At 30.2% G+C, this 20,320-nt stretch overlaps 1 protein-coding gene across 1 annotated transcript; it reads right to left on the bottom strand.

Annotated features, from left to right (window-relative positions):
* Positions 1 to 9,736: 9,736 nt before the first annotated feature.
* Positions 9,737 to 18,790, bottom strand: LOC145048963 (11-beta-hydroxysteroid dehydrogenase-like 2). The gene is made up of 6 exons (XM_078997619.1): positions 18,486 to 18,790; positions 18,180 to 18,372; positions 13,124 to 13,209; positions 12,818 to 12,949; positions 12,390 to 12,518; positions 9,737 to 10,007 (listed from the first exon to the last, which is right to left on the bottom strand). The coding sequence occupies exons 1-6, from the start codon at positions 18,666 to 18,668 to the stop codon at positions 9,795 to 9,797; spliced, it is 936 nt and encodes a 311-aa protein (XP_078853745.1). The 5' UTR covers positions 18,669 to 18,790; the 3' UTR covers positions 9,737 to 9,794.
* Positions 18,791 to 20,320: the final 1,530 nt, after the last annotated feature.

Genomic DNA, 20,320 nt, shown 5'->3' on the forward strand with positions numbered 1-20,320 from the left:
TCACTTTGCCCGCTTGGCCTCCGGCTGAGACTGTGCCGACCGCCTATCCCTCGTCTGAGACTCCGCCTCCTCCCTGGCCTGAGTCTCTAGCTTAATCTCCCTCTTTTGAGCATTCGCCTGGAGCTCGAAAAATGTCCGGTATGATGAGTTCACCATGAAATCACGAATGTCTCTCCTTAATATGCTCAGATATCGGCTCATACGCGCCTGCTCAGTAGACACGTGCTCTGGCAAAATAACGCTCTCTCATGAAACATCTGTGTGATCACAGTCACAGACTTAGTCCCCTGATTTAGGGACAAGAACTCTTGGGCCAATCGCTCCCTCTCCATCGGGGGAACATACTCATCTCGAAACATAGCGTTGAACCTCTCCCAAGTCACCGCGGTCAGCTCTGTAGTAGAAAAGTCAGTTGTCACAAATTTCCACCAGTCCTTCACTCCCAAGCAAAGCTGGTTTAGCGTGAATCGTACCCTCAAATGTTCCAGGCAGGAACAAGTGTAGAAACACCCCTCAATGGCAGCAATCGGGTCCTACATCCTGTCAAACTCTGGTGGCTTCGTGTTGCTGAACTCTCGGTACAGCAACGAGTCACCCCCCTGTGGCCTAGCAGCGGCGAAAGTTGCGGTGGCTGCAACAGCAGCAACTTCGGTCAAAGCAACATATCGCTCGTCGAATGTCTCAATCAGTGTGGTCATGATAGACCCAAACATCTCCGGTATCTCAGCTTAAATGGCTGCATCCAACTCCTCGTGAATCAACCTACGAATCTCCTCATCACTAGTACCACCGGTACCACTGCCTCCTGGGTTGTGGTGCGTTCCCACCATGATGCCTCTGAAATACGGCATAAAATAATTAGAGACGCAACTGAGATTACTCACAATCGATCAATCGTTCCTACTTGTTCCTAAGCACCCTAAGGATTCTTACTTGGAATTCTTACCAATCTGGTGCTTTCAGTAGTACGGGCCCAATACTACCTTCCACACCATATCCGTATCCACACAAAGTCCTCCTCTTAGGATCCCAATTCGCAAGTACTTTATACCACCCTGAATACAACCTACTCTCTAGCAGACTTCTCACAAGTTACTCTCTGCTACCTACATGCACTCAAAGCAACTCACAACATCATAAACTACTAGGCTAAGGCATCACATATCAGGCCACCCTAGTCCTAAGATATGATTTACCTAGCCTACTCTAGTATGCATAACACATCTCATAACAACATAACACATAACGTAAGGGTATTTTGGGAAATCACCGTTCGGGCGCTGGCTGATTGTACACACTCCTCTATTCCACTCTTTCTGGAAATCCTTTTCTCTTTTTTGAAAAATTGTTTCTTTTGAAAACTTTTCTCAAATCCTTAGTTTGAGTCCGGATATGCCCGAAGGTGTATCCAAATCCCTCAAACCAAGGCTCTGATACCAACTTGTAATGACAAGAAATTTCAAACCAATATTTTCATTTTTACTATTCATAAAACATATGTCTCATCATTAAATCTCCAAAAACCAATTAAAAAGTTTTCAAAACAATTGTTCAATTCCAGGATCCACAAATACAACTCCAAATCAGAAGTGTGTGTACAATCACGTCGATGTCTTCCCGCGATCCTCAAAGGTACCTGAAACACATAACACATAACACGGTAAGCACGAACGCTTAGTGAGTTCCCCAAAATACCACATACAACAATTTGCCACTCGAGGCTATACTCAGTACGACCCTCTGGTCAATGTGTCTCAGCGAGACCCTCCAGTCCCGTAGCTCGTTAGACCCTCTGGTCTGGTCTAGCTCGTTGGACCCTCCGGTTCGGTCTGGTTGAGGACCCTTTGGCCTCGTAAATCGTTGGAACCTTCGGTCCAGTTAGAATAGCACATAGCATACATAATCATAAAAACACATAATCTCAAGCAAACACGCATGACCTTCCATTCCAAACATAGATACCACCCTAGGTAATGTATAGTGAGAAGACTCACCTCGAGTATACTCGGACGATCTCGAACTCGAAACACTGATCTAGCCTTTGCCTAAACACATATAAAATTCACTTCTAGTTATAAACGGCTCTCAAAGGCTAGACTACTCCCTTCCTATATTCACTCAGAAGGGTAAAAAACCATTCTACCCCCCAATGGTCCAAAGGTCCACTTGTTGACTAAACCCTAAAAGTCAACGAAAGTCAACCCTAAGGAGTACGCAGCGCGTACAAGCTCTGTACATTGGGCGTACTCAGATGCTATACAGAATTGGGGACACTCGACCCCTACGTTGCGCGTACTGGGATTACGCCCAGCGTACGCCCCAGTTTCACCAACTTCATGATTTTTCTCTTAATCGGTTAAGACATGAGCTCAAATCCTAGATCTGGTCACTCTAAAGCATCTCAATCCATAAAGTCAGTGACTTTAAACCTTTGCATGGTTGTAAAGGTCACCAACACCGAAATCACACCACTTACTTCCTTAAGAAACTCACAACTCATTCATGATTCACTCTTAACGTCCAAGATTGGATTTTTATGGATCTAAAACACAATATACACTGAAAAGGGGCAGATCAAGGTTTATGGAGCTCCTTTACTCATAATGTATCCACCTTTGGGACAAAAACCATAAAAATGGCCCATAATGCACACATACAAAAAGGTTAAGAAAGATTTGAGCTTTTTACCTCCAAGTGATGCTCCAACCTTTGAAAAGCTCAGATCCAAAGCTTGCACTCCAACTGTAGCTTCTTCAATGGCACCTTTTTCTCTTTAAAGGCACACAAGAACACTATCAAGCTCAAACACACACACAAGCTCTAGAACGAGGTTTAGCACTCTTAGGGTTTCACTCTCTGGAAATGGTGGCTAAATTTGAGGCGGATATGTTCCTTTTATAGGGCTCACCCCCACAATTAGGGTTTCAATCTGAACCTAGTACACGCAACGTACACTTTGGTACGCCCGACGTACTAGGTAGCCTTCGCGTCAAGAACACGCTCTGAGTACGCGCAACGTACCTTTCAGTATGCCCAATGTACTCAATTTCCATAAAATATTTCAAGGACTAAATTTGAAAACTTAGGGAAAGAAGAAGGGCCAAGGGGATATATACCTGATTTTGGGATGTTACAAAAAGTGTGATGGTATAATAAAACAAATCATAAAAATCAAGTTGCTTTTTCTTGCATTTAACCCAATAAAGGATTAATGAGATTCTACTAAATGAATTTGAATCGGGTCATAATAGTGCTACAATTGGACTAGGGCATTATGTTGCTTGCATACGACCCATTGGATACTTGTCCCTAATCCAACGATAAGATTTGCAGCTCAATCATGTAATTATGTCAAACACTTCCAAGTCGCTTTCCTATTGACTCGTATTCATTCTCAATCTAAAAAAAAGGAAAAAAAAAACAAATTTAATCGCATATTTGCCATTAACGCATCACAAGAAATATTAAATCTTGAAGATTTATATAGCAATGTACATCTTCATAAGCAAACGTTACAAGTCAGTACATACATCTTAGAGGATAATTAGACCTCCTTTAGTTTCAAATAACTTTTCACTCTTCATCATATTCACAGTTTTCTCAATGAACCCCTTCATAGCCCTTTATAAATATAAAATTTAGAAGTATCAGAAAAAAGAGAATAAAGAAATTGAAAAAAAATCTTAGAAAATTATGACCTTGAATATGACACATTACCAGTTCTAAAGCTAATATCAGGAACATACTGGTAATCCTCTGTAAGATTCAAACACAAAAGGACCCTTTTAGTAATTTCACACTATATCATACTCTCACAATAAGCTTTTCTGGTGGCTTGAGAAGTTTTGTTTCAGATTTTGTTGTGTCCATTCAACCTGGTATTCTTTGGCTATTTCTTTAGGACTTTCAAACTTTACTTCACCAGCAGGGGTTTTAACCGAGAGCTTCTCAATAATTTGCAAATAATCACAAAAAAAAAACATCAACCATTTAACAACTTTAAGTCTAAGTAATAAGGCATTGATAATTGTAGAATTATAAAAATAATCACCATTTGATTTATGCCACAATCAGGTCTTAGATCAGTAGCTGTTCCAACAAAATCTTTGCCATATATCTTCTGAAAGTAACTGCTATTGCTGGCTACAAAGTAATCTCTTCTAAAACAAATCTCAAAACATAAGAATATGATCTCATGCATATATTATACAAATGTCATGAAAATTCAACTTAATGAGGTTAAAAGTAAAATTCTAGGGAGACTTAAAAGGGTAATATATTTTTCGATTTGTACACATTTGGTCACTGAGTTTTTTTTTCCGTCCACATTTACCCCTTCAACTTGTTAAATTGTACACATCCAATCCTTATGACCGGTTACTCCAAGTTAGCCGGGAAAAATGACTTATTAGGGTAATATATTTCTTATTTTGTACACATTTAGTTCTTAATATTTTGTACATATTTAGTCCTTAATATATATATATATATATATATATATATATATATATATATATATATATATATATATATATATATTTCAAAATAAGTCACTTTTTGTTTTTGTACCAATTCAGTATTTATGAATGATTTATTTAGGATTTTTCTCACGACATCTAACATGAGACTATCATTAATGAGGTATTTGAGGTTGTTGACGCTTATGTCCATCGCGGCCTCGACTGCTTGGTTGCATAGGTCTTGTGGTTTGGCTTAGGTTTTGTATTCCGAACGTCGTAACTTCTTCATATTATATCTGATTTTAATGATCTTTATATCTATGTGTTCGTTTTTTATGTCTGCTATAACTTTCGTTAATATTACTCCCGTTAAAATATAATATGTTTTTACTTACGATTTTATAAAAAAACATCCATACATGCATTCATAAAAACCGTATGGCTATAAAGATCGTAATTAAAAAATATATTACTTTTTAACAAGAGGAATCTAAACAAAAGTTTTAGTAGACTAAAATACAAAGACAGATATGAATATCGTTAAAATCCGAGATAGTATGAAAAAGTTATGACGTTCAAAACACATGACCTAAGCAACCAAATAGTCAAGATCGCGATGGACATAAATATCAAAAGCTTAAAACATCTCGTTAATGATTGTTTCATATAAGATGTTGTGTGAAAAAACATAAAGAAAACATTCATAAGTATTGAATGATTACAAAAAAAAATATATTTTGCAGCAAAAAAAATTAAGAACTAAATATGTACAAAAATATTAAGGACTAAATGTGTACAAAATGAGAAATATATTACCCTATTAAGACATTTTTACCGGGTAACCTGAAATAACCGGTCATAAGGACTGAATGTGTACAGTTTAACAAGTTGAAGGGGTAAATATGGACAAAAAATAAAGTTAGTGACCAAATATGTACAAATCGAAGAATATATTACCCTTTTAAGTAGGGGTGAGCAAAAACCGTATCGCAATTAAATTTAACCGCAAAAACCGCATAAACCGCAACCGCAATTAAAACCGATGATGAGGTTTTCTGTTTTTCAAAAACCGCAAATTTGCGGTGCGGTGCGGTTATTAGTTTTCAAAAACCGCAAAAAAACCGCACCGCACCGCATATGTTATATACAATTTTTTTAATTATTTATTAATATATTAAATACTAAAAATAACATAAGTTTCATGGATGAAAGATGGATAAAATACTAGAAGACCAAAATATTGGTGTTTTGTTATGTTTAACTTTGAAAAATGGTGAAATTCGACAATTTTAAGATATTTTTTGTAAATTACTATTGATTTGATGTTTTTAAGATATTAGTTGTTTGTAATTTAAGTTAATTGTCTTATACTTTATGGTTTTTTTATTATTACAAGTAATATGTTTGAACTTTTAAAACCGTTTGAGCTCTAAATTGTGGTTAAAAACCACACAAAATAACCGCACCAAATCCATGCGGTTAATAACCGCAACACAGAAAAAACAAAACCGCACCGCAAAAATAACCGCCTAACCGCACCACAAAAATAACCGCACTATGCAGTTTTCAAAATGGATTAACCGCATTTGCGGTTAGTGGTGAGGTTTTAGCTAATAACCGCACCGAACCGCACCGCGCTCACCCCTACTTTTAAGTCATTATCCCAAAATTCTATTGTTATATATTTTCCTAATTACACAAGAAAAGGATGAAGTACAAAAACCCAATAGAAACTTTGATTTAATATTTGTTGTTACCCTGAAAAAAATGATAATCAATAAAATAATTAAATATTACTATATAAACAATTAAATCGAACCTTGTATATACAAAAACAGTCAGCAATAGCTTCAATTTGTAAAATATTATTCAAGATAGTAAATCTAAGGTTATAATTTAATGAAAAAATAATTGTAAAAGTTCTAGTGTTTTACAATATAATTACCTTCTTGCTTTTCCATCACAAACCCAAAAATGCACCCCATGCCTGCAACTAGGGGTGTTCAAAACCGGATATCCTAAATTTTGAATATTCGAAAATTTCGGATGGTACTTATTGACATCCGAATCCGTATCTGAAAATCCGGATATCCGAAATTTTGGATATCCAAAATTCGGATATCTGAAATTTCGGATACGGACTGGATATTAAACCGGATATCCGAAAATGTTGACCCTTCAAAAATATGTTGGATTACAAAATGAAGCATGTTTCAGTTACTTTGTAGCTATAAATCAAATATTTTTCATTTCGTTTAGTTTTTTTAGGGTGGTTAAAAAAGGAATCTCTTTTCATAATACTAATCAGCACATGAAGTGAAATATTAATTTATTGCTAATGATATGTATTTACGTTAGCAAAATTGTTAAACAAATCAAACAAAAAATCCTTACTCTAATAAAAGAATAGTTTTATTCTCCTTTTTGATATGTGTCATCTTATTAAACATCTTAATTAATGCATATTATATTCTTTTTTTGCCATGTGTCACCATATTATGTCTACTAATTAATAATTATCACTTGTCAACATATTGATTATTCATTTTAAATTTTAAATTTTAAATTTCCCACTATATCTACATTAAATTAATAGTATTAAAATAAAATTAATACAAATTATAAAGTGATATAATTTCACATATTTATTTAAATCAATGATTATAATTTTGTATATAACTAAAAAAAATCTCTTAATTAATAATTTATTTAAACTAATTGATTACTAACTTTAAATTTTTAGTATAAAAGTTTAATTACTTTTGTAACCGTGATTTCTATGGATTATAACCTAGTATATAATCAATGGTTTCACATATTAAAAAGTAGACAGAGTAACATTACTTCATTCCGTTAGATACTTTTAATTTAAAGGTTAAAAGGTCGGCACTATTTAATTTCATTTTTGAATATTCATATTTGTTTATTGTTAAAATCTAATGTACTCAACTTGGCAGAAACATGACATGGAATTATACATACATTTCACTCGAAAAAACATAAAATAAACTTAGTACCCAAAAATTCCAAAAAAAAACGTAATTAGCAGTGAAACATGCTCGATTAAAGTTAATAAATAAAAACACAAATGCCCAACTCTTCCCAAATATTCTTTGAGATAAAAATAATAATTATAAAATTAAATATTTCGGATATCGGATATCCGAAATATCCAAAAATTCAGAATATGACTATCTGTATCCGAATCCGAAATACCGGATATCCGAAAATTCGGATATCCGAAATTTCGGATCAGATTTTTCAGATGCGGATATTTTTGAACAACCCTACCTGCAACTATAGTATACCCACATAATATGATTGATCTCCTACAAAATTGGATATGAAATTACTCTATATTTATATAAAATGATACTACTTGAATTAATTAATATCTTTTTAAAGGAAAACTTATTACTATCATTTTCCTAAAAGGAAAACATGATTACCTCTTACAAAAATATCAATGACTTTAATCAGATTTTACACTTTTTATTAGGAACATATCATAAAACTTAAGTAGTAATAATAGAAAATCAAGAAGATGTGGAAGCATGAAGAAGATAAACAGAGATAAAATAAAGAGTTGAAGACAAAAACTTGACTACTCCATGGCAAAATCAAATTAATCAGAACAAAATTACTAAACTCTTTATTTAGAAAAAACAAACGCAAAAAAAAAAAAAAAAATAGAAATCGATACCTAATCGGATGCAGGAGAAATCCATAAAGTATGTGCCTACAATTCATTCTTGTTTTTAAAGATTTGAGAGACGCCATATTTAGGCTTTTTTCGGATGAAACAGTTGAAGGAATTGATGAATGGATTGAACAAATTACTTTCCATTAGTACTCTGCTCGAGTAGCCTGATTAATAGGACTCATGGGAGTAAACTGTAAGAACATGGGAAGGATGTTGAGAAGGAGGTGGAAGCAGAGGAAGAACTGAAGGACCAGGGGAAGTTAGCAATTGTGGCATTGTATTGATTGAACGGTTGTGGTTGTAGAAAGAGACAACCGTCGACTGTGAACATGAAGAACGTGGGGAGGAGCTGAAGCCGATTAACCGTAATTGTTGAGTTATTAGGAGGGTGTTTGGAATTGCTTTTAAAACAACTTTTATCTTATAATTTTTCCAAAAAGTTAAAAAATGACCAAAAGATGTTTGGGTAATAAAAAAGATATTTTAAAATAACTTTTTGTGTAGAAGGAAAAAAGTTAGTTTTTCAAAAATCACAAAATCCTATCTTTTTGTGACTTTTAGAACTTTTTAACCGGAAAAGTTAACTTTTATCCTAAAAACAAATACAAACACATTTTTAAGATTTCCTTTTAGAAAAATCACTAAATAAAAAGTTCTTTTATAAAAAAGACTTTTAGTTTTAAAAAGTAATCCCCAACACTCCTTAGGGTAGAGATTGAAAGAGGGGAGAGTTTAGAAGGCTGAGATTTGTTGAATGGTTTTGATTCATCGTCAACAATAGTATAAAGAATAACCTCCCTCCTTCTCCTCCTCCTCCTCCCCCTCCTCCTCCCCTCCACTTCAATTATATATATATCCAAAGGAGCTTAAGAATAGTACTTTTTTAGGTTTTAGGTTTTTGCCACAAAAGTTTGCTAAATTTAACACTTTTAGTCCCTAAAGTTAAAATGTTTACATTTTTGCCTTTTGATTTAGTTTTTGTGCCTTAAGGTTTTTACCACAAATCTTTAATGACTTTGATACTTTTAGTCATTGCAGTCAAAGGTTTTATATTTTGGTGTTTTTGCCACAAATCTTTAATGAATTTGACACTTTTCGTCCTTATAGTCAAAACTTTTACATTTTGACATAAAAAACACAAGAAAACCATCCTTTAAAATTTTGTCACCAGATTTTCACAATTTTGACAAATTTAACATTATTGTCACAATATTTTTGGATTTTCTCCACCAATGTCCAATCTTTTCGCTGTACACTTTTAACATCAAATTTTAGGGGTTGTCGACTTTCTCCCCTTTTTATTGTGATTTACAATTTTAACACATATATTTTAAAGTTGGCCAATTTTTTTCATACTACCCCAAAAGCGGCATAGCCATGGTTTCTTTACTAGTTTATATAAAATACCAATGGATTGAATTTTTCACATATAGTTCAATTTTTTATTTCTTTCATTCCATTTCATGATTACATGATTCGTACTAGACATACCCATTTTTCATAATATATGTATACCGTATAACTAGATTCGTACATCCATTTTCAGCTCAAGCATTTAAAAGAAACACATGTATGAAATACAAATATTTTTCCATTCACAAAGTTACTTGTACTTGATATCAACGGGATGTTTAATTTTTCTTTTCTTTCTGGGAAATCTGTGGCCAAATTATGAACACAAAGTTCATAATCGAGTCAAGAATCTCTGGACAAAATGTCTTCCACAATAATACCATCTTCATCCATGAAGGCTCTGTAAAATATTTATCTCCACGTTTGGTGCTATTTACAATCGCCTTGGCACACCTTTGAGCTGATATCTTCGGTATCCATGACGCGTTTCCCTATTTAGATGCAAATTGAGAAATTACACTAAAAACTAGAAAATAAATTAGCATGCATATAATTGTAAGTAAGAAAAAAGAAAAAAAGAAACTATTGAGAATTTAATGAAACCGTTTGGTGCATGCTTACAATAATCCAACTAAAATCATCATGTATTATTTTGTGTAGTGTTTTGAACAGCATAAACAATGTCACTATCTTAAATGTGATTTTGTGATTTCTCTATACATAACCCATGTTCACATCATTGAGAATGGATGGTAGGATTTCTTTTATTTTTTTATTGGTTTATGGTGTATCAAAATATACTTTAATATAAAAAAAATGTTTGGATTAACAAAACACAATAAGTTGATAAATTGATTTGTAATGTTTTTATAGAAGATTAATATAATAAAAGTTCTAAGACTTTAACATATAGTTGGGAAAAACCATAATATTTTTTTTATTGTTATAATCATAACTTTCTCGTAGAATTATCACTTCAGACCACTTAACGGGTTTCATGGTTAACTTTGTTATCTTTTTTGCAATATGAATCCTAAAATTGAGTTTAAAGTTCAAATTCAGAAAAAACCCTAATATATTCATACATTTTTAAACTTTTTGTAATTTTTTTAGTTTTTTTCATTTTTCTTTTCGTATTAAATTTTATTTTTTTTCATCTTTTAATTTTTCTAATTTTATTTTTGTATTTGTTTTCGTATTATTTATTTTCATTTTTTTTTTACATTTTTAACTTTTTCTTGATCTTTTTCAAAAAATGTAAAATGTATTCATATATTAGAGTATATTACAATTTTGGTAATTTACAGTTTTTGTAATTTTTTATTTTATTTAAGTAAATAAAACAGTTATATTTATATTTTTAAATTCAGTACAACTTATTTTCATTTATTATTTTTGTTCTTTATTGGTATTATATTTATGTTACGAAAAAATGAAATTTTAAAAAATAGTTTGTTTATTGAGAATTAATGTTTCAGTGTGTGATATAACTTGCAAAAAAATTAAATCATATTACTATATGTGATATCAATTGTTTGAATTTAAGATAATATTTTTTTAATTTGATAATAAACTACAAATAGAACAAAAGAAATAATAGTAGTTGGTCTCTATAAAAAAACGTGTTATAATATTTTATATTAAATTCAAGTTCATTTACATGAATCAAAATAAATAAAAACATTAGAAACACCATAAATAACTAAAATAGAAAAAAATAGAAAACAAAAGGTAAAAAAGATAAAAAAAAATTAAAATTTTTGAAAAAAAAGTTAAAAAATATAAATAAATAAAGTATGTATAAAAGATGAAAACAATATATATATATATATATATATATATATATATATATATATATATATATATATATATATAAAATATACAAAAAACGAAAAATAAAGTTAAAAAAACATGTAATGTAACTTTTTGCAAACTACATAGACCATATTTGAACTTTAATTCTAATTTTAGGATTGATTTTGCAAAAAAAAAAAAAAAAAAAAAGTTAACCATAAAATTCGTTAAGTGTGTTAGAGTGATAATTATACGAGAAAGTTGTGGTCATAGCAATAAAAAAAATGTTAGTGTTTTTTTCAATTACGCGTTAAAATTTACGACTTTTATGATATTAATCCTTTTATAAATTATGTTTTTACATATAAAATGACCAAAAATAACATAAATAAAAGTGATAAATTCATATGGATATTGTTGGTCATTATATAAAAGAACTGAGACCGATGCATGTGTTTTTTAGGGTCAAAATAATAGTGATAAAATGGTATATTGGTTTCCACTTATCATTTACATTTCAAATAAGTTAAAAAAACAATTTATCAAAATCTATTTAAATAAGTCAATAAACATTTTTTTTGTTTTCATCCAAACACTACAAAATGTTTATCATACAAAATGTTTATCATAGAACAAGTTAATAAACATCTTAAATAAAAAATCTAAAATACCCCTTAATATCAAGTGTATTGGGAATGAGAACATTTAATTACAAGATGCATATTATAACAAAATTAAAATGAGAGAAATTAAATATCCTCCTACTATTTCTTCTTACAAATCTTTCTATCAATTGAATAATGATATGTGTATCATTTAATGATATTTTAATACATTAATATGACACATGTTATTTTTTAATTGGGTAGGAGGATTGTAGGAACAAAAGTAGGAGGATAATTAATTTCTCTTAAAATGACGACCTTGATTGTCTTAAGGATTAGTAAAACCTATAACTCTTCGGTTAGAAGTTTAATACTGCTAAAAATATGAATATAATTTTTGGTCTGAAGATCAAAACAGGGTAAATGAATTAAGTAAATTTAGTGGATTAAGTACCAAGTAAACTTAGCAAGTACCTCTTCTAACCAATCTTTATCAGTTAAGTTGGTCTCGACCATTCCTGGAGTCACTACTAATATATCAACATCTGAACCAAATTCGATCCTTAATGTTTCATAGAAACTTAGCAACGCCGCCTTACTAGCCTGTGTGATACACTTTTATAATTAAAACAAATATATATAAGATATAAAATATGCATCTTAATTGTCTTTTTATGCAAAGAAACCCTTTTTTTGCATAAATATGTTTTGGATAAAAAATGGTGACCAATTCTTTTTTTTTTTTTTTTTTTTTTTCAATTATCTAATTAAAGAATGTGTTTTTTGTATTTATAATTTCATGATGTATAAAAAACAACATCATTTTCGCACGAATGTTTGACTACTTTACAATAAAAGAAAACACAATACATACTTATAAAGAAGTGTATACTGATACTCACGTTATAGACGCCTACTCGTGGTGTAGCAAACCATCCCCCACAAGAACAAATCGCAATTATTTTTCCTTTGTTTTTCCGTAGATGCGGAAGTGCAAAATGCGTGGTATATACTGATCCCCAAAAATTAACATCCTAAAAAACAACAATAACTTACTTTCCTTTATGTTATATTTCTACTTAAATTGCATTGGTTCATTTAGTTATAAGTTATAACAAATTCTTGAATGCTTATTTTAAAGATTCTGTTTTTTTTTTTTTTAAATAAATATTAGTGGAAAGTATGTGTGAATTAAAAGAGATAAATACCATAACAGAAGTGTGGTCAGTGAGACACTTTAAGTCCTCAAAGAGACCGAACTTTCCTATGGCAGCATTGTTTATGAGGTAATCAACTGTCCAAACAAATTAACAATTTTAAATAACTATTAAAAACTATTATTGGGAAGTGATTCGTACACTCATATATAATAATTCATGCATTATATAGTTGTACAATACAACATTTTAAAGCATCAATTGTTGTGTATGGAAAAAATTTGTTGTGTACGGATCAGTTCCCTTATTTCTAGTATTTAACCAATTATGTTAATATTTTTCACGTAAACTTGATTGGACAAAATTTCCGTTTATGAAAAACATGGCAAATAATATGAACCGATATTAATTAGAAGTGGTGGTTTCAACTCATTTACTTAATAAAAATATCAGTATACATAAGTTTCAACCAATTAGATGATCAAAATTTTAAAAATTAATTAAACTCTTATATTTTTTCATATCTATCCTCTTATTTATTTAAAATGGTGAAAAATGTATTAAAATATGATACTTTCATTAAATATGACAAATGTCACCATTTAGTATGGATACGAAAATAAATAAGAAAAAAAATATAAAAATATATATAATTTCTCTTATAGCTAAAACTAAAATGGATTAAACAAGTCTAAGAAACGGATAACAACTCATCCAAAATGTATGCGAATGGTTATAAGCTCTTAAATTGCTTAATTAAAATTTTAAATTATTATTTTAAGAATAAATTATTAAAATCATACCTATGATTTGTAAAAATTTTACATTTGTATATATATAGGAAAGATTAATAGGACAACAAAGATAGAACCAATGATATATAAAATAATGATATATAAAATGACAATTGTTATTTCATTGTTAATGGGTAATTAATTGGACTATCTTACGGTTTGTGGTAATTTACATATTTGATACTTAATTTTTTTTTACTTGCCTTTCGATTCTTCAGTTTTTCATTAGGTCTGTGTGTGTTACAATCATTATTATTTATTAAGATGAAAAAAATAATAATTCCATATTCATTCATCAAATTAATCGCATTCTTCTTGAACCTACTTCTACTTTTCGTAATGGCAGGAGGTCTCCACCGACAAGATTTTTAATGTTTTTGTACTTAGTTTTGATGTGAGTTTTTTAAATTAAAGCAAAAATTGAAATGGGATTTCAGTTTTTGGCTGAGATTTTTCAAGAACCCTAACTTAATTTTCATCATTTCGACTTTACGACGTGAAAAGCCACCGATACTTGGTTTGATTTTGTTTTTCACCTTATTGTTACGACTCGATTATTGATTTTAAATTTTGATTGGATCTGGAAAGCGAACTTTTTATCTAGATTTGGGGATTTTTTTTTCCTTTTAACTTTTCTTGGCAATTGCATTGATTTATGTTCAAAATTTATGTGTTTTTTTTCTTATTTATTTGTCTTCGTAAGGTTAGAAACGACGGTGGTTTGGATTTGCGTTAATCGTCGTCTTCAAACATCCATTTTCATCATCTGCATCAGGATCCAAATATCTACTATTCTTTTTTCTATTAGATTTTTTCTTTGAAGTTTGTTGTTCTTATTTATTTGTCTTCGTAAGGTTAGTAACGATGGTGGTTACATGATTATTGTCCCTTCTATTTTGAAACTTTGTTGTTCTTCAAACAATGATTTAATGAATTGTTGGTCAATGGAGTTAAGATCAAAGAATTGGAGTTTCCCTCTCTGAATAAAATCCGAAGGAAAGAAATACTATGAAGATAACTGTAAGGTTGTTTGAGAGAGAGAGAGAGAGAGAGAGAGATGGATATTGCCTACAATTAAAATAGACGGTGATGTTGTCGGGAGGGGGAGGGGTGGGTATGGGTTTTTTGTGAAATTCTGGAACCAAAATATAATTTTAACTGAATTATATGACAATTTTATTAATTATTATTTAATAAGGGTTAGATGGCACATGTTGATTGTTTACATATAAATTTTATTTTTTAATGATTTTTCATTCGTCTTTATATATATATATATATATATATATATATATATATATATATATATATATATATATATATATATATATATATATATATATATATATATATATATATATAGAGGTTCAGATTCATTTGAGACCATTCTAATTTTGTGAGACCGTAATACCAAATCTAAAAATAATTTTAAAATGCAAAATAAATGGAAAAATCCAAAAATTCTTTTTTAAGTATTATTTTCGGAACTTGAATTAACTAAAAAAAATTAAAAAAAAATCTCATTTTTTTTTTTGAAAAATACGTGAAATATTCTAAATAGAATATTACATTAACATATTCTAAAAAATAATTTTAAAATGCAAAATAAATGGAAAAATCTAAAAAATATTTTTTTAAATATTATTTTCGGAACTTGAATTAACTAAAAAAAATAAATAAAATAAAAAAAATAAAAAATCCTATTTTATTGAAAAATACGTGAAATATTCTAAATAGAATATTACACTGTACATATTCTAAAAATAATTTTAAAATGCAAAATAAATGGAAAAATCAAAAAATTCTTTTTTTAAATATTATTTTCGGAACTTGAGTTAACTAAAAAAAAATTTTAAAAAATTATAAAAAAAAATAAAAAATGCGTCTCACGGTCTCACAAAATTAAGCCGTCTCACATGAACCTAACCCTATATATATATATATATATATATATATATATATATATATATATATATATATATATATATATATATATATATATATATATATATATATATTGCACTCGGATCGTTCATATAGTTTGTTTTTATTGCATTTTTCATCACTTGCAAATATAAAAAAAAAAACTAAATTGCTCTTATTATTTTATCTTTCAGTTTTTTTATTATAATTTCTATTACTTGTACCATTCCACACGTTCCCTCCCATCTAACCTATCTTTATCATCTCCTTCTCATGAACCCTAGATACTAGAGCTCAAAGGTCACCACCCAGCATTACCGGACCACCAAACCCGTCTACTTTTGGCCACAATTGCCTTCTCCAATGTGTTTGTTTCTCTAGTTCACGATCTTTAAATTTGGAGAAGCTTAACCAAAAGGACACCATTCGAATCACCCACTTTTGCCTTCCCTAACGTGGCTACCTAAAGCATATATCCCTAAAGCTATCGAAAATGTACAACTCTGTTGTTCTTTTCTACCTTCGTATGTCTCCCATTAGAAGCTCAAGTATCTACCCGCTTAACACCACCGATGCCCTCAGCCGGCAACAACATAATTTTTTTTCTCAAGGTCTATGAATCAATTTGCATACCGAGTCCTCCACTTACCCCATTATGCATTTGATCTGAAAACCAATGGACATCCCGATTATGTTTTTTATGATCTAAAACCTTTGATCTGAGTTTGATTTAATTTTCATTCTGGTTTGGTTTGGTAGTGGTGGTGTCTAATGTAAATGGTGGTGTTAGTGATTGTTTGATGACAAAGTTTGTGGAGATGGCGTTTGATGGCAGTGATGGTGACGATGGTGTTTGCTAATGTGATCTAATTCTCGTGGCGGTGTTTGATGACACTAACGATGGTTTGATGTCACAAGTGGTGGTGACAACCACATTTCTTATATAGTATGGTGGTGGATTTGATTTTTACGAATCACCTGTGGTTTTCGATGACAACCAATGGTTGCTAGAAATGGTGGAGGTGGTTGTTAGAGATGGTTGTTTGTGGTTTTTGGTGGTCATCGATGGTTGCCGATGTTTACTAGTGGTCGTTATTGAATACTGGTTGTTAACAGGTGACACTAGTGGTGGTGGGAGTGAGAATATGTGTGAGAGTTAGATTGGTCTCACATATCTATAAATTATTTTTTTCTTCTAATTTATAAATAACAAAATGAATTTAAAAAGAAAATATAATTACAAAGTTGTCCTTTTTTGTTGGTCAGGGACGAAAATGCAATAAGAATAAAATATATAAATAATCCGAATGAATAAAAAAGCAAATATGAAATATACAAATCACATGAACGATTTCAGTAATTTAGTTTCATTTTAATAATATAAATTTTATAATCATATTTAATATATTCATAACTTATTGGCATCGAGCCATGTAAGGAGGTGTTTATGATTACTTTTGAACATCAAAAATCCTTTTTGTAGAAAGATTTTTTGCAAAAAGAACTATTTAAAATGTGTTTAGATTAACAAAATGATTTTTGATGTAACTTTTAAAAGTAAAGTCATAAAAAACAAGTTTTTATAATTTTTTGAAACCCTTCATTTTTCTCTATACAAAAAAATCATTTTCACAATAACGTTTCTATCACCCAAATATATTTTGATTTTTTTAAAAAGTTAAAAGTTAAAAGTCATTTTAAAAGTAATGCCAAACACCCCATAACTCTTATTGTTGTAAAAGATTCTAGATGTCTTAAAATCGGTGCAAAATAATCTCTATTTTTTAAAACAAAGATAATGCTTTTAAATGCGTTTCTTTCTGAAAAATTAAATATATTATTATATTTTGTTTGTATTTATCTTTGTATTCCTATAAAACAATGAAATATATAATCTATTAATTCCCTTACTTAATTTTCTTTTTTGATTTTAACACTTGTCTTAATCTAATAAGTATGAACAAAAAGTACAAAAATACTTTACAAAAACTATGAACAATAACTAAAGAAAAAAAGAAATTAAATATTCTTTTATTATTTTTAGATGATGATAAATATAATAAAAATTATTAATTTTAATAAATAAGAAAAGTTTCGTTTCTAAATGTGTAGGAAAGTAATAAGGAAAAAAAACATTAGAAGGAATTCTCACAAAAAAAAGTATTACCTTGCCAAACAAGGCCTTGATTAATTTAGAGGTGGTAAAAAATTATTATGTTAGTGTATCATCTCTGAAACGTGAGCTACAACACCCAATGTGGGAAAATAGTATCTTTTATAAGCCGGAAAAACTGATCATGTTTGGTTTGTGAAACTTGCATCATAATTTTCAACAACATTTGGTGTGCATGCATGTTAGTTGTAAACGTGTAGTAGAATATAATTCTTACTTTTACCGAAATGTTTGATAGTTTCATCAACAATTTTGTTACAATCCTCAAGTTTCGAAACATCTGCTGGAATCACAATCACATCGGGCGATCCCACTGCCTTAGCATTTTTGGCCACCATTCGGAGTTGTTTCTCTCTTCTTGCAACTAATATCAAACATGCCCCTTCTTTCGCATACTCAATCGCCAAATGCTTCCATTTATGCACAAATCAAACCATGCATCATCAATTTCTCCTCATATATACAAACATACATACAAACATACATATATGTATGTAAATTCCATATTAAAACGAATGCTCACCTCACCAATACCAGTGGAAGCTCCAGTAATGAGTATTACTTTTCTCGCAAGCTCTTCAGGATACACAAATTTGAAGCAGATCCTAATGAGATTAAAGAACCAACGTGTAGGAACCAAGAACACAAAAAGAATGATCGAGAAAACTGGAAAAACAACATTTAAAATCTTGTGAATCACATCCATCAGTCGTACCAAACAATGATGTGTTCGAAGTTTATGCGTTGTAAATACAAGGACTAAGAACGAGTATATAAATTGAGATGAGATTTCTGACAATCAATTTTATCAACTAGCAATAAATGTTATGCCCATGATATATGCCGAAAGTTGAATGTGTGACTAAACTGTTTCCTTGTTATCATGTAATCTTTTGAAATTTGCATACAACCCCATGTGGTTTTCATATTTACAAAAAATGTTTCCTTGCTATCGTGTAATCGTTTGGACCACACTCTTAGGCTACCCCATTGTCGGTTTTAAGCTACCCGCTCACCAATTTTTTAAATAAAAAAATTAAACATTAAATGATTAGTTGTGAACTAGTTTGATAAGCTACCACCATAACCCGAGCTCACACGTCTCACAACATCTCTTTTCATTTTTCTTTTATACGTTATATCTTATTTTTGGTCGATTTGTAATATATACGTTAAATATTATCTCAATAAAATTAGCAAAAAATACTAAATTTCATTAAAAAAAAATTCTCTATAAATAGAGTATAATATCGATATATTTCATATTTAATTTTAATTTTTTATCTATAATAAATAGTTTTTTTTAATTGGATTGTTGGGTTGTACACATGGAAGAAACAAAATTAATTTATAATAGAAAATTTAAATTAAATTGGATTGCTTATGAGGATATTCTTAGAAGTTGGTTAAGGATATTATGGGTAAGTAGCGAAACTAAGTGTCCTAATTAGAATTAAACTAGGGAAGTATCCCGTTTTACGGGGGTCGGATTTCAATTCAACTGACTGCGAAAGAAGTTTGCGGTAGATATTTTATTGATTTATTTATTAGAAGGCATATTATCAATCAATTGCATAATCGAATTTTAGTCATTTAGTATAATCTTCACTTCAACTTTCATCAAACCAAATCACATGACTTATGAAAAATTCAAGCTAGTGCTCGTAACACCCAAAAGCAATGCAACACATTCAATATTTCAAGGTTGTAAGGAATCATGGTTTCCTTGCTTCAAGATTTCAAAATCAAGGGCAATTTGGTCTATTTGCATTTAAAGCGTGTATGCCTGAAAAACAAAGAAAAGAATAACGTAACAAAATTAATACATTAACATTCGTAAACAATAATGGAGTGAGTTAAATAAAACACAATATCAGATAAATGATATGATGATTTTACCTGACTTTTCTTTGTTGGAATTATGGTGTTTCTACCAATGAGCTTAGTCTTGTAGGATATCAGTTGTTTTGGTCGCTCTTATCAGCAAGGAGATTGCTCGTACATCCTACTACCTCCATTACCCACTGAACACAATCACAAGTTACAGTCAGCTACCAACCATACCTTTATACCAAATTATCAAATTGCCCTTTCCTATCAGCCACCTCAGTTAATTTTCCTGCAAAAAAAAAAAAAAACAACACCAAAAGAATTATAATCCTTAAACTTTTTTCCAATCTAGCAAATGAGAACCAAAACGTAGTAAATCAAAGTCAACATCTACAATTGTGACCTTTCTTAATCCTAAAACCAATACACTCCAATACAGATAGAACAAAAAAAGAGTATGAATCATGAGGATTAGCAGATCAGGGAAGAAGACACACAAAAATTAGAAAAAAAGTAAATAGGAAAGAG

The sequence above is a fragment of the Lactuca saligna genome, chromosome 5, assembly GCF_052625555.1.
Source record: "Lactuca saligna cultivar CGN05327 chromosome 5, ASM5262555v1, whole genome shotgun sequence".
In the NCBI taxonomy this organism is placed as follows: Eukaryota; Viridiplantae; Streptophyta; class Magnoliopsida; order Asterales; family Asteraceae; genus Lactuca; species Lactuca saligna.

What these genes read in the sequence shown, in the direction of transcription:
- LOC145048963 (XM_078997619.1), bottom strand. Translation starts at nt 18,668, where the DNA reads ATGGATGTGATTCACAAGATTTTAAATGTTGTTTTTCCAGTTTTCTCG. An exon ending in TATCAAACATTTCGGTAAAA is followed by an intron (nt 13,210 to 18,179) that starts GTAAGAATTATA and finishes TTGTTTGGACAG; the next exon opens with TTGATTACCTCATAAACAAT. An exon ending in CTGACCACACTTCTGTTATG is followed by an intron (nt 12,950 to 13,123) that starts GTATTTATCTCT and finishes GTTGTTTTTTAG; the next exon opens with GATGTTAATTTTTGGGGATC.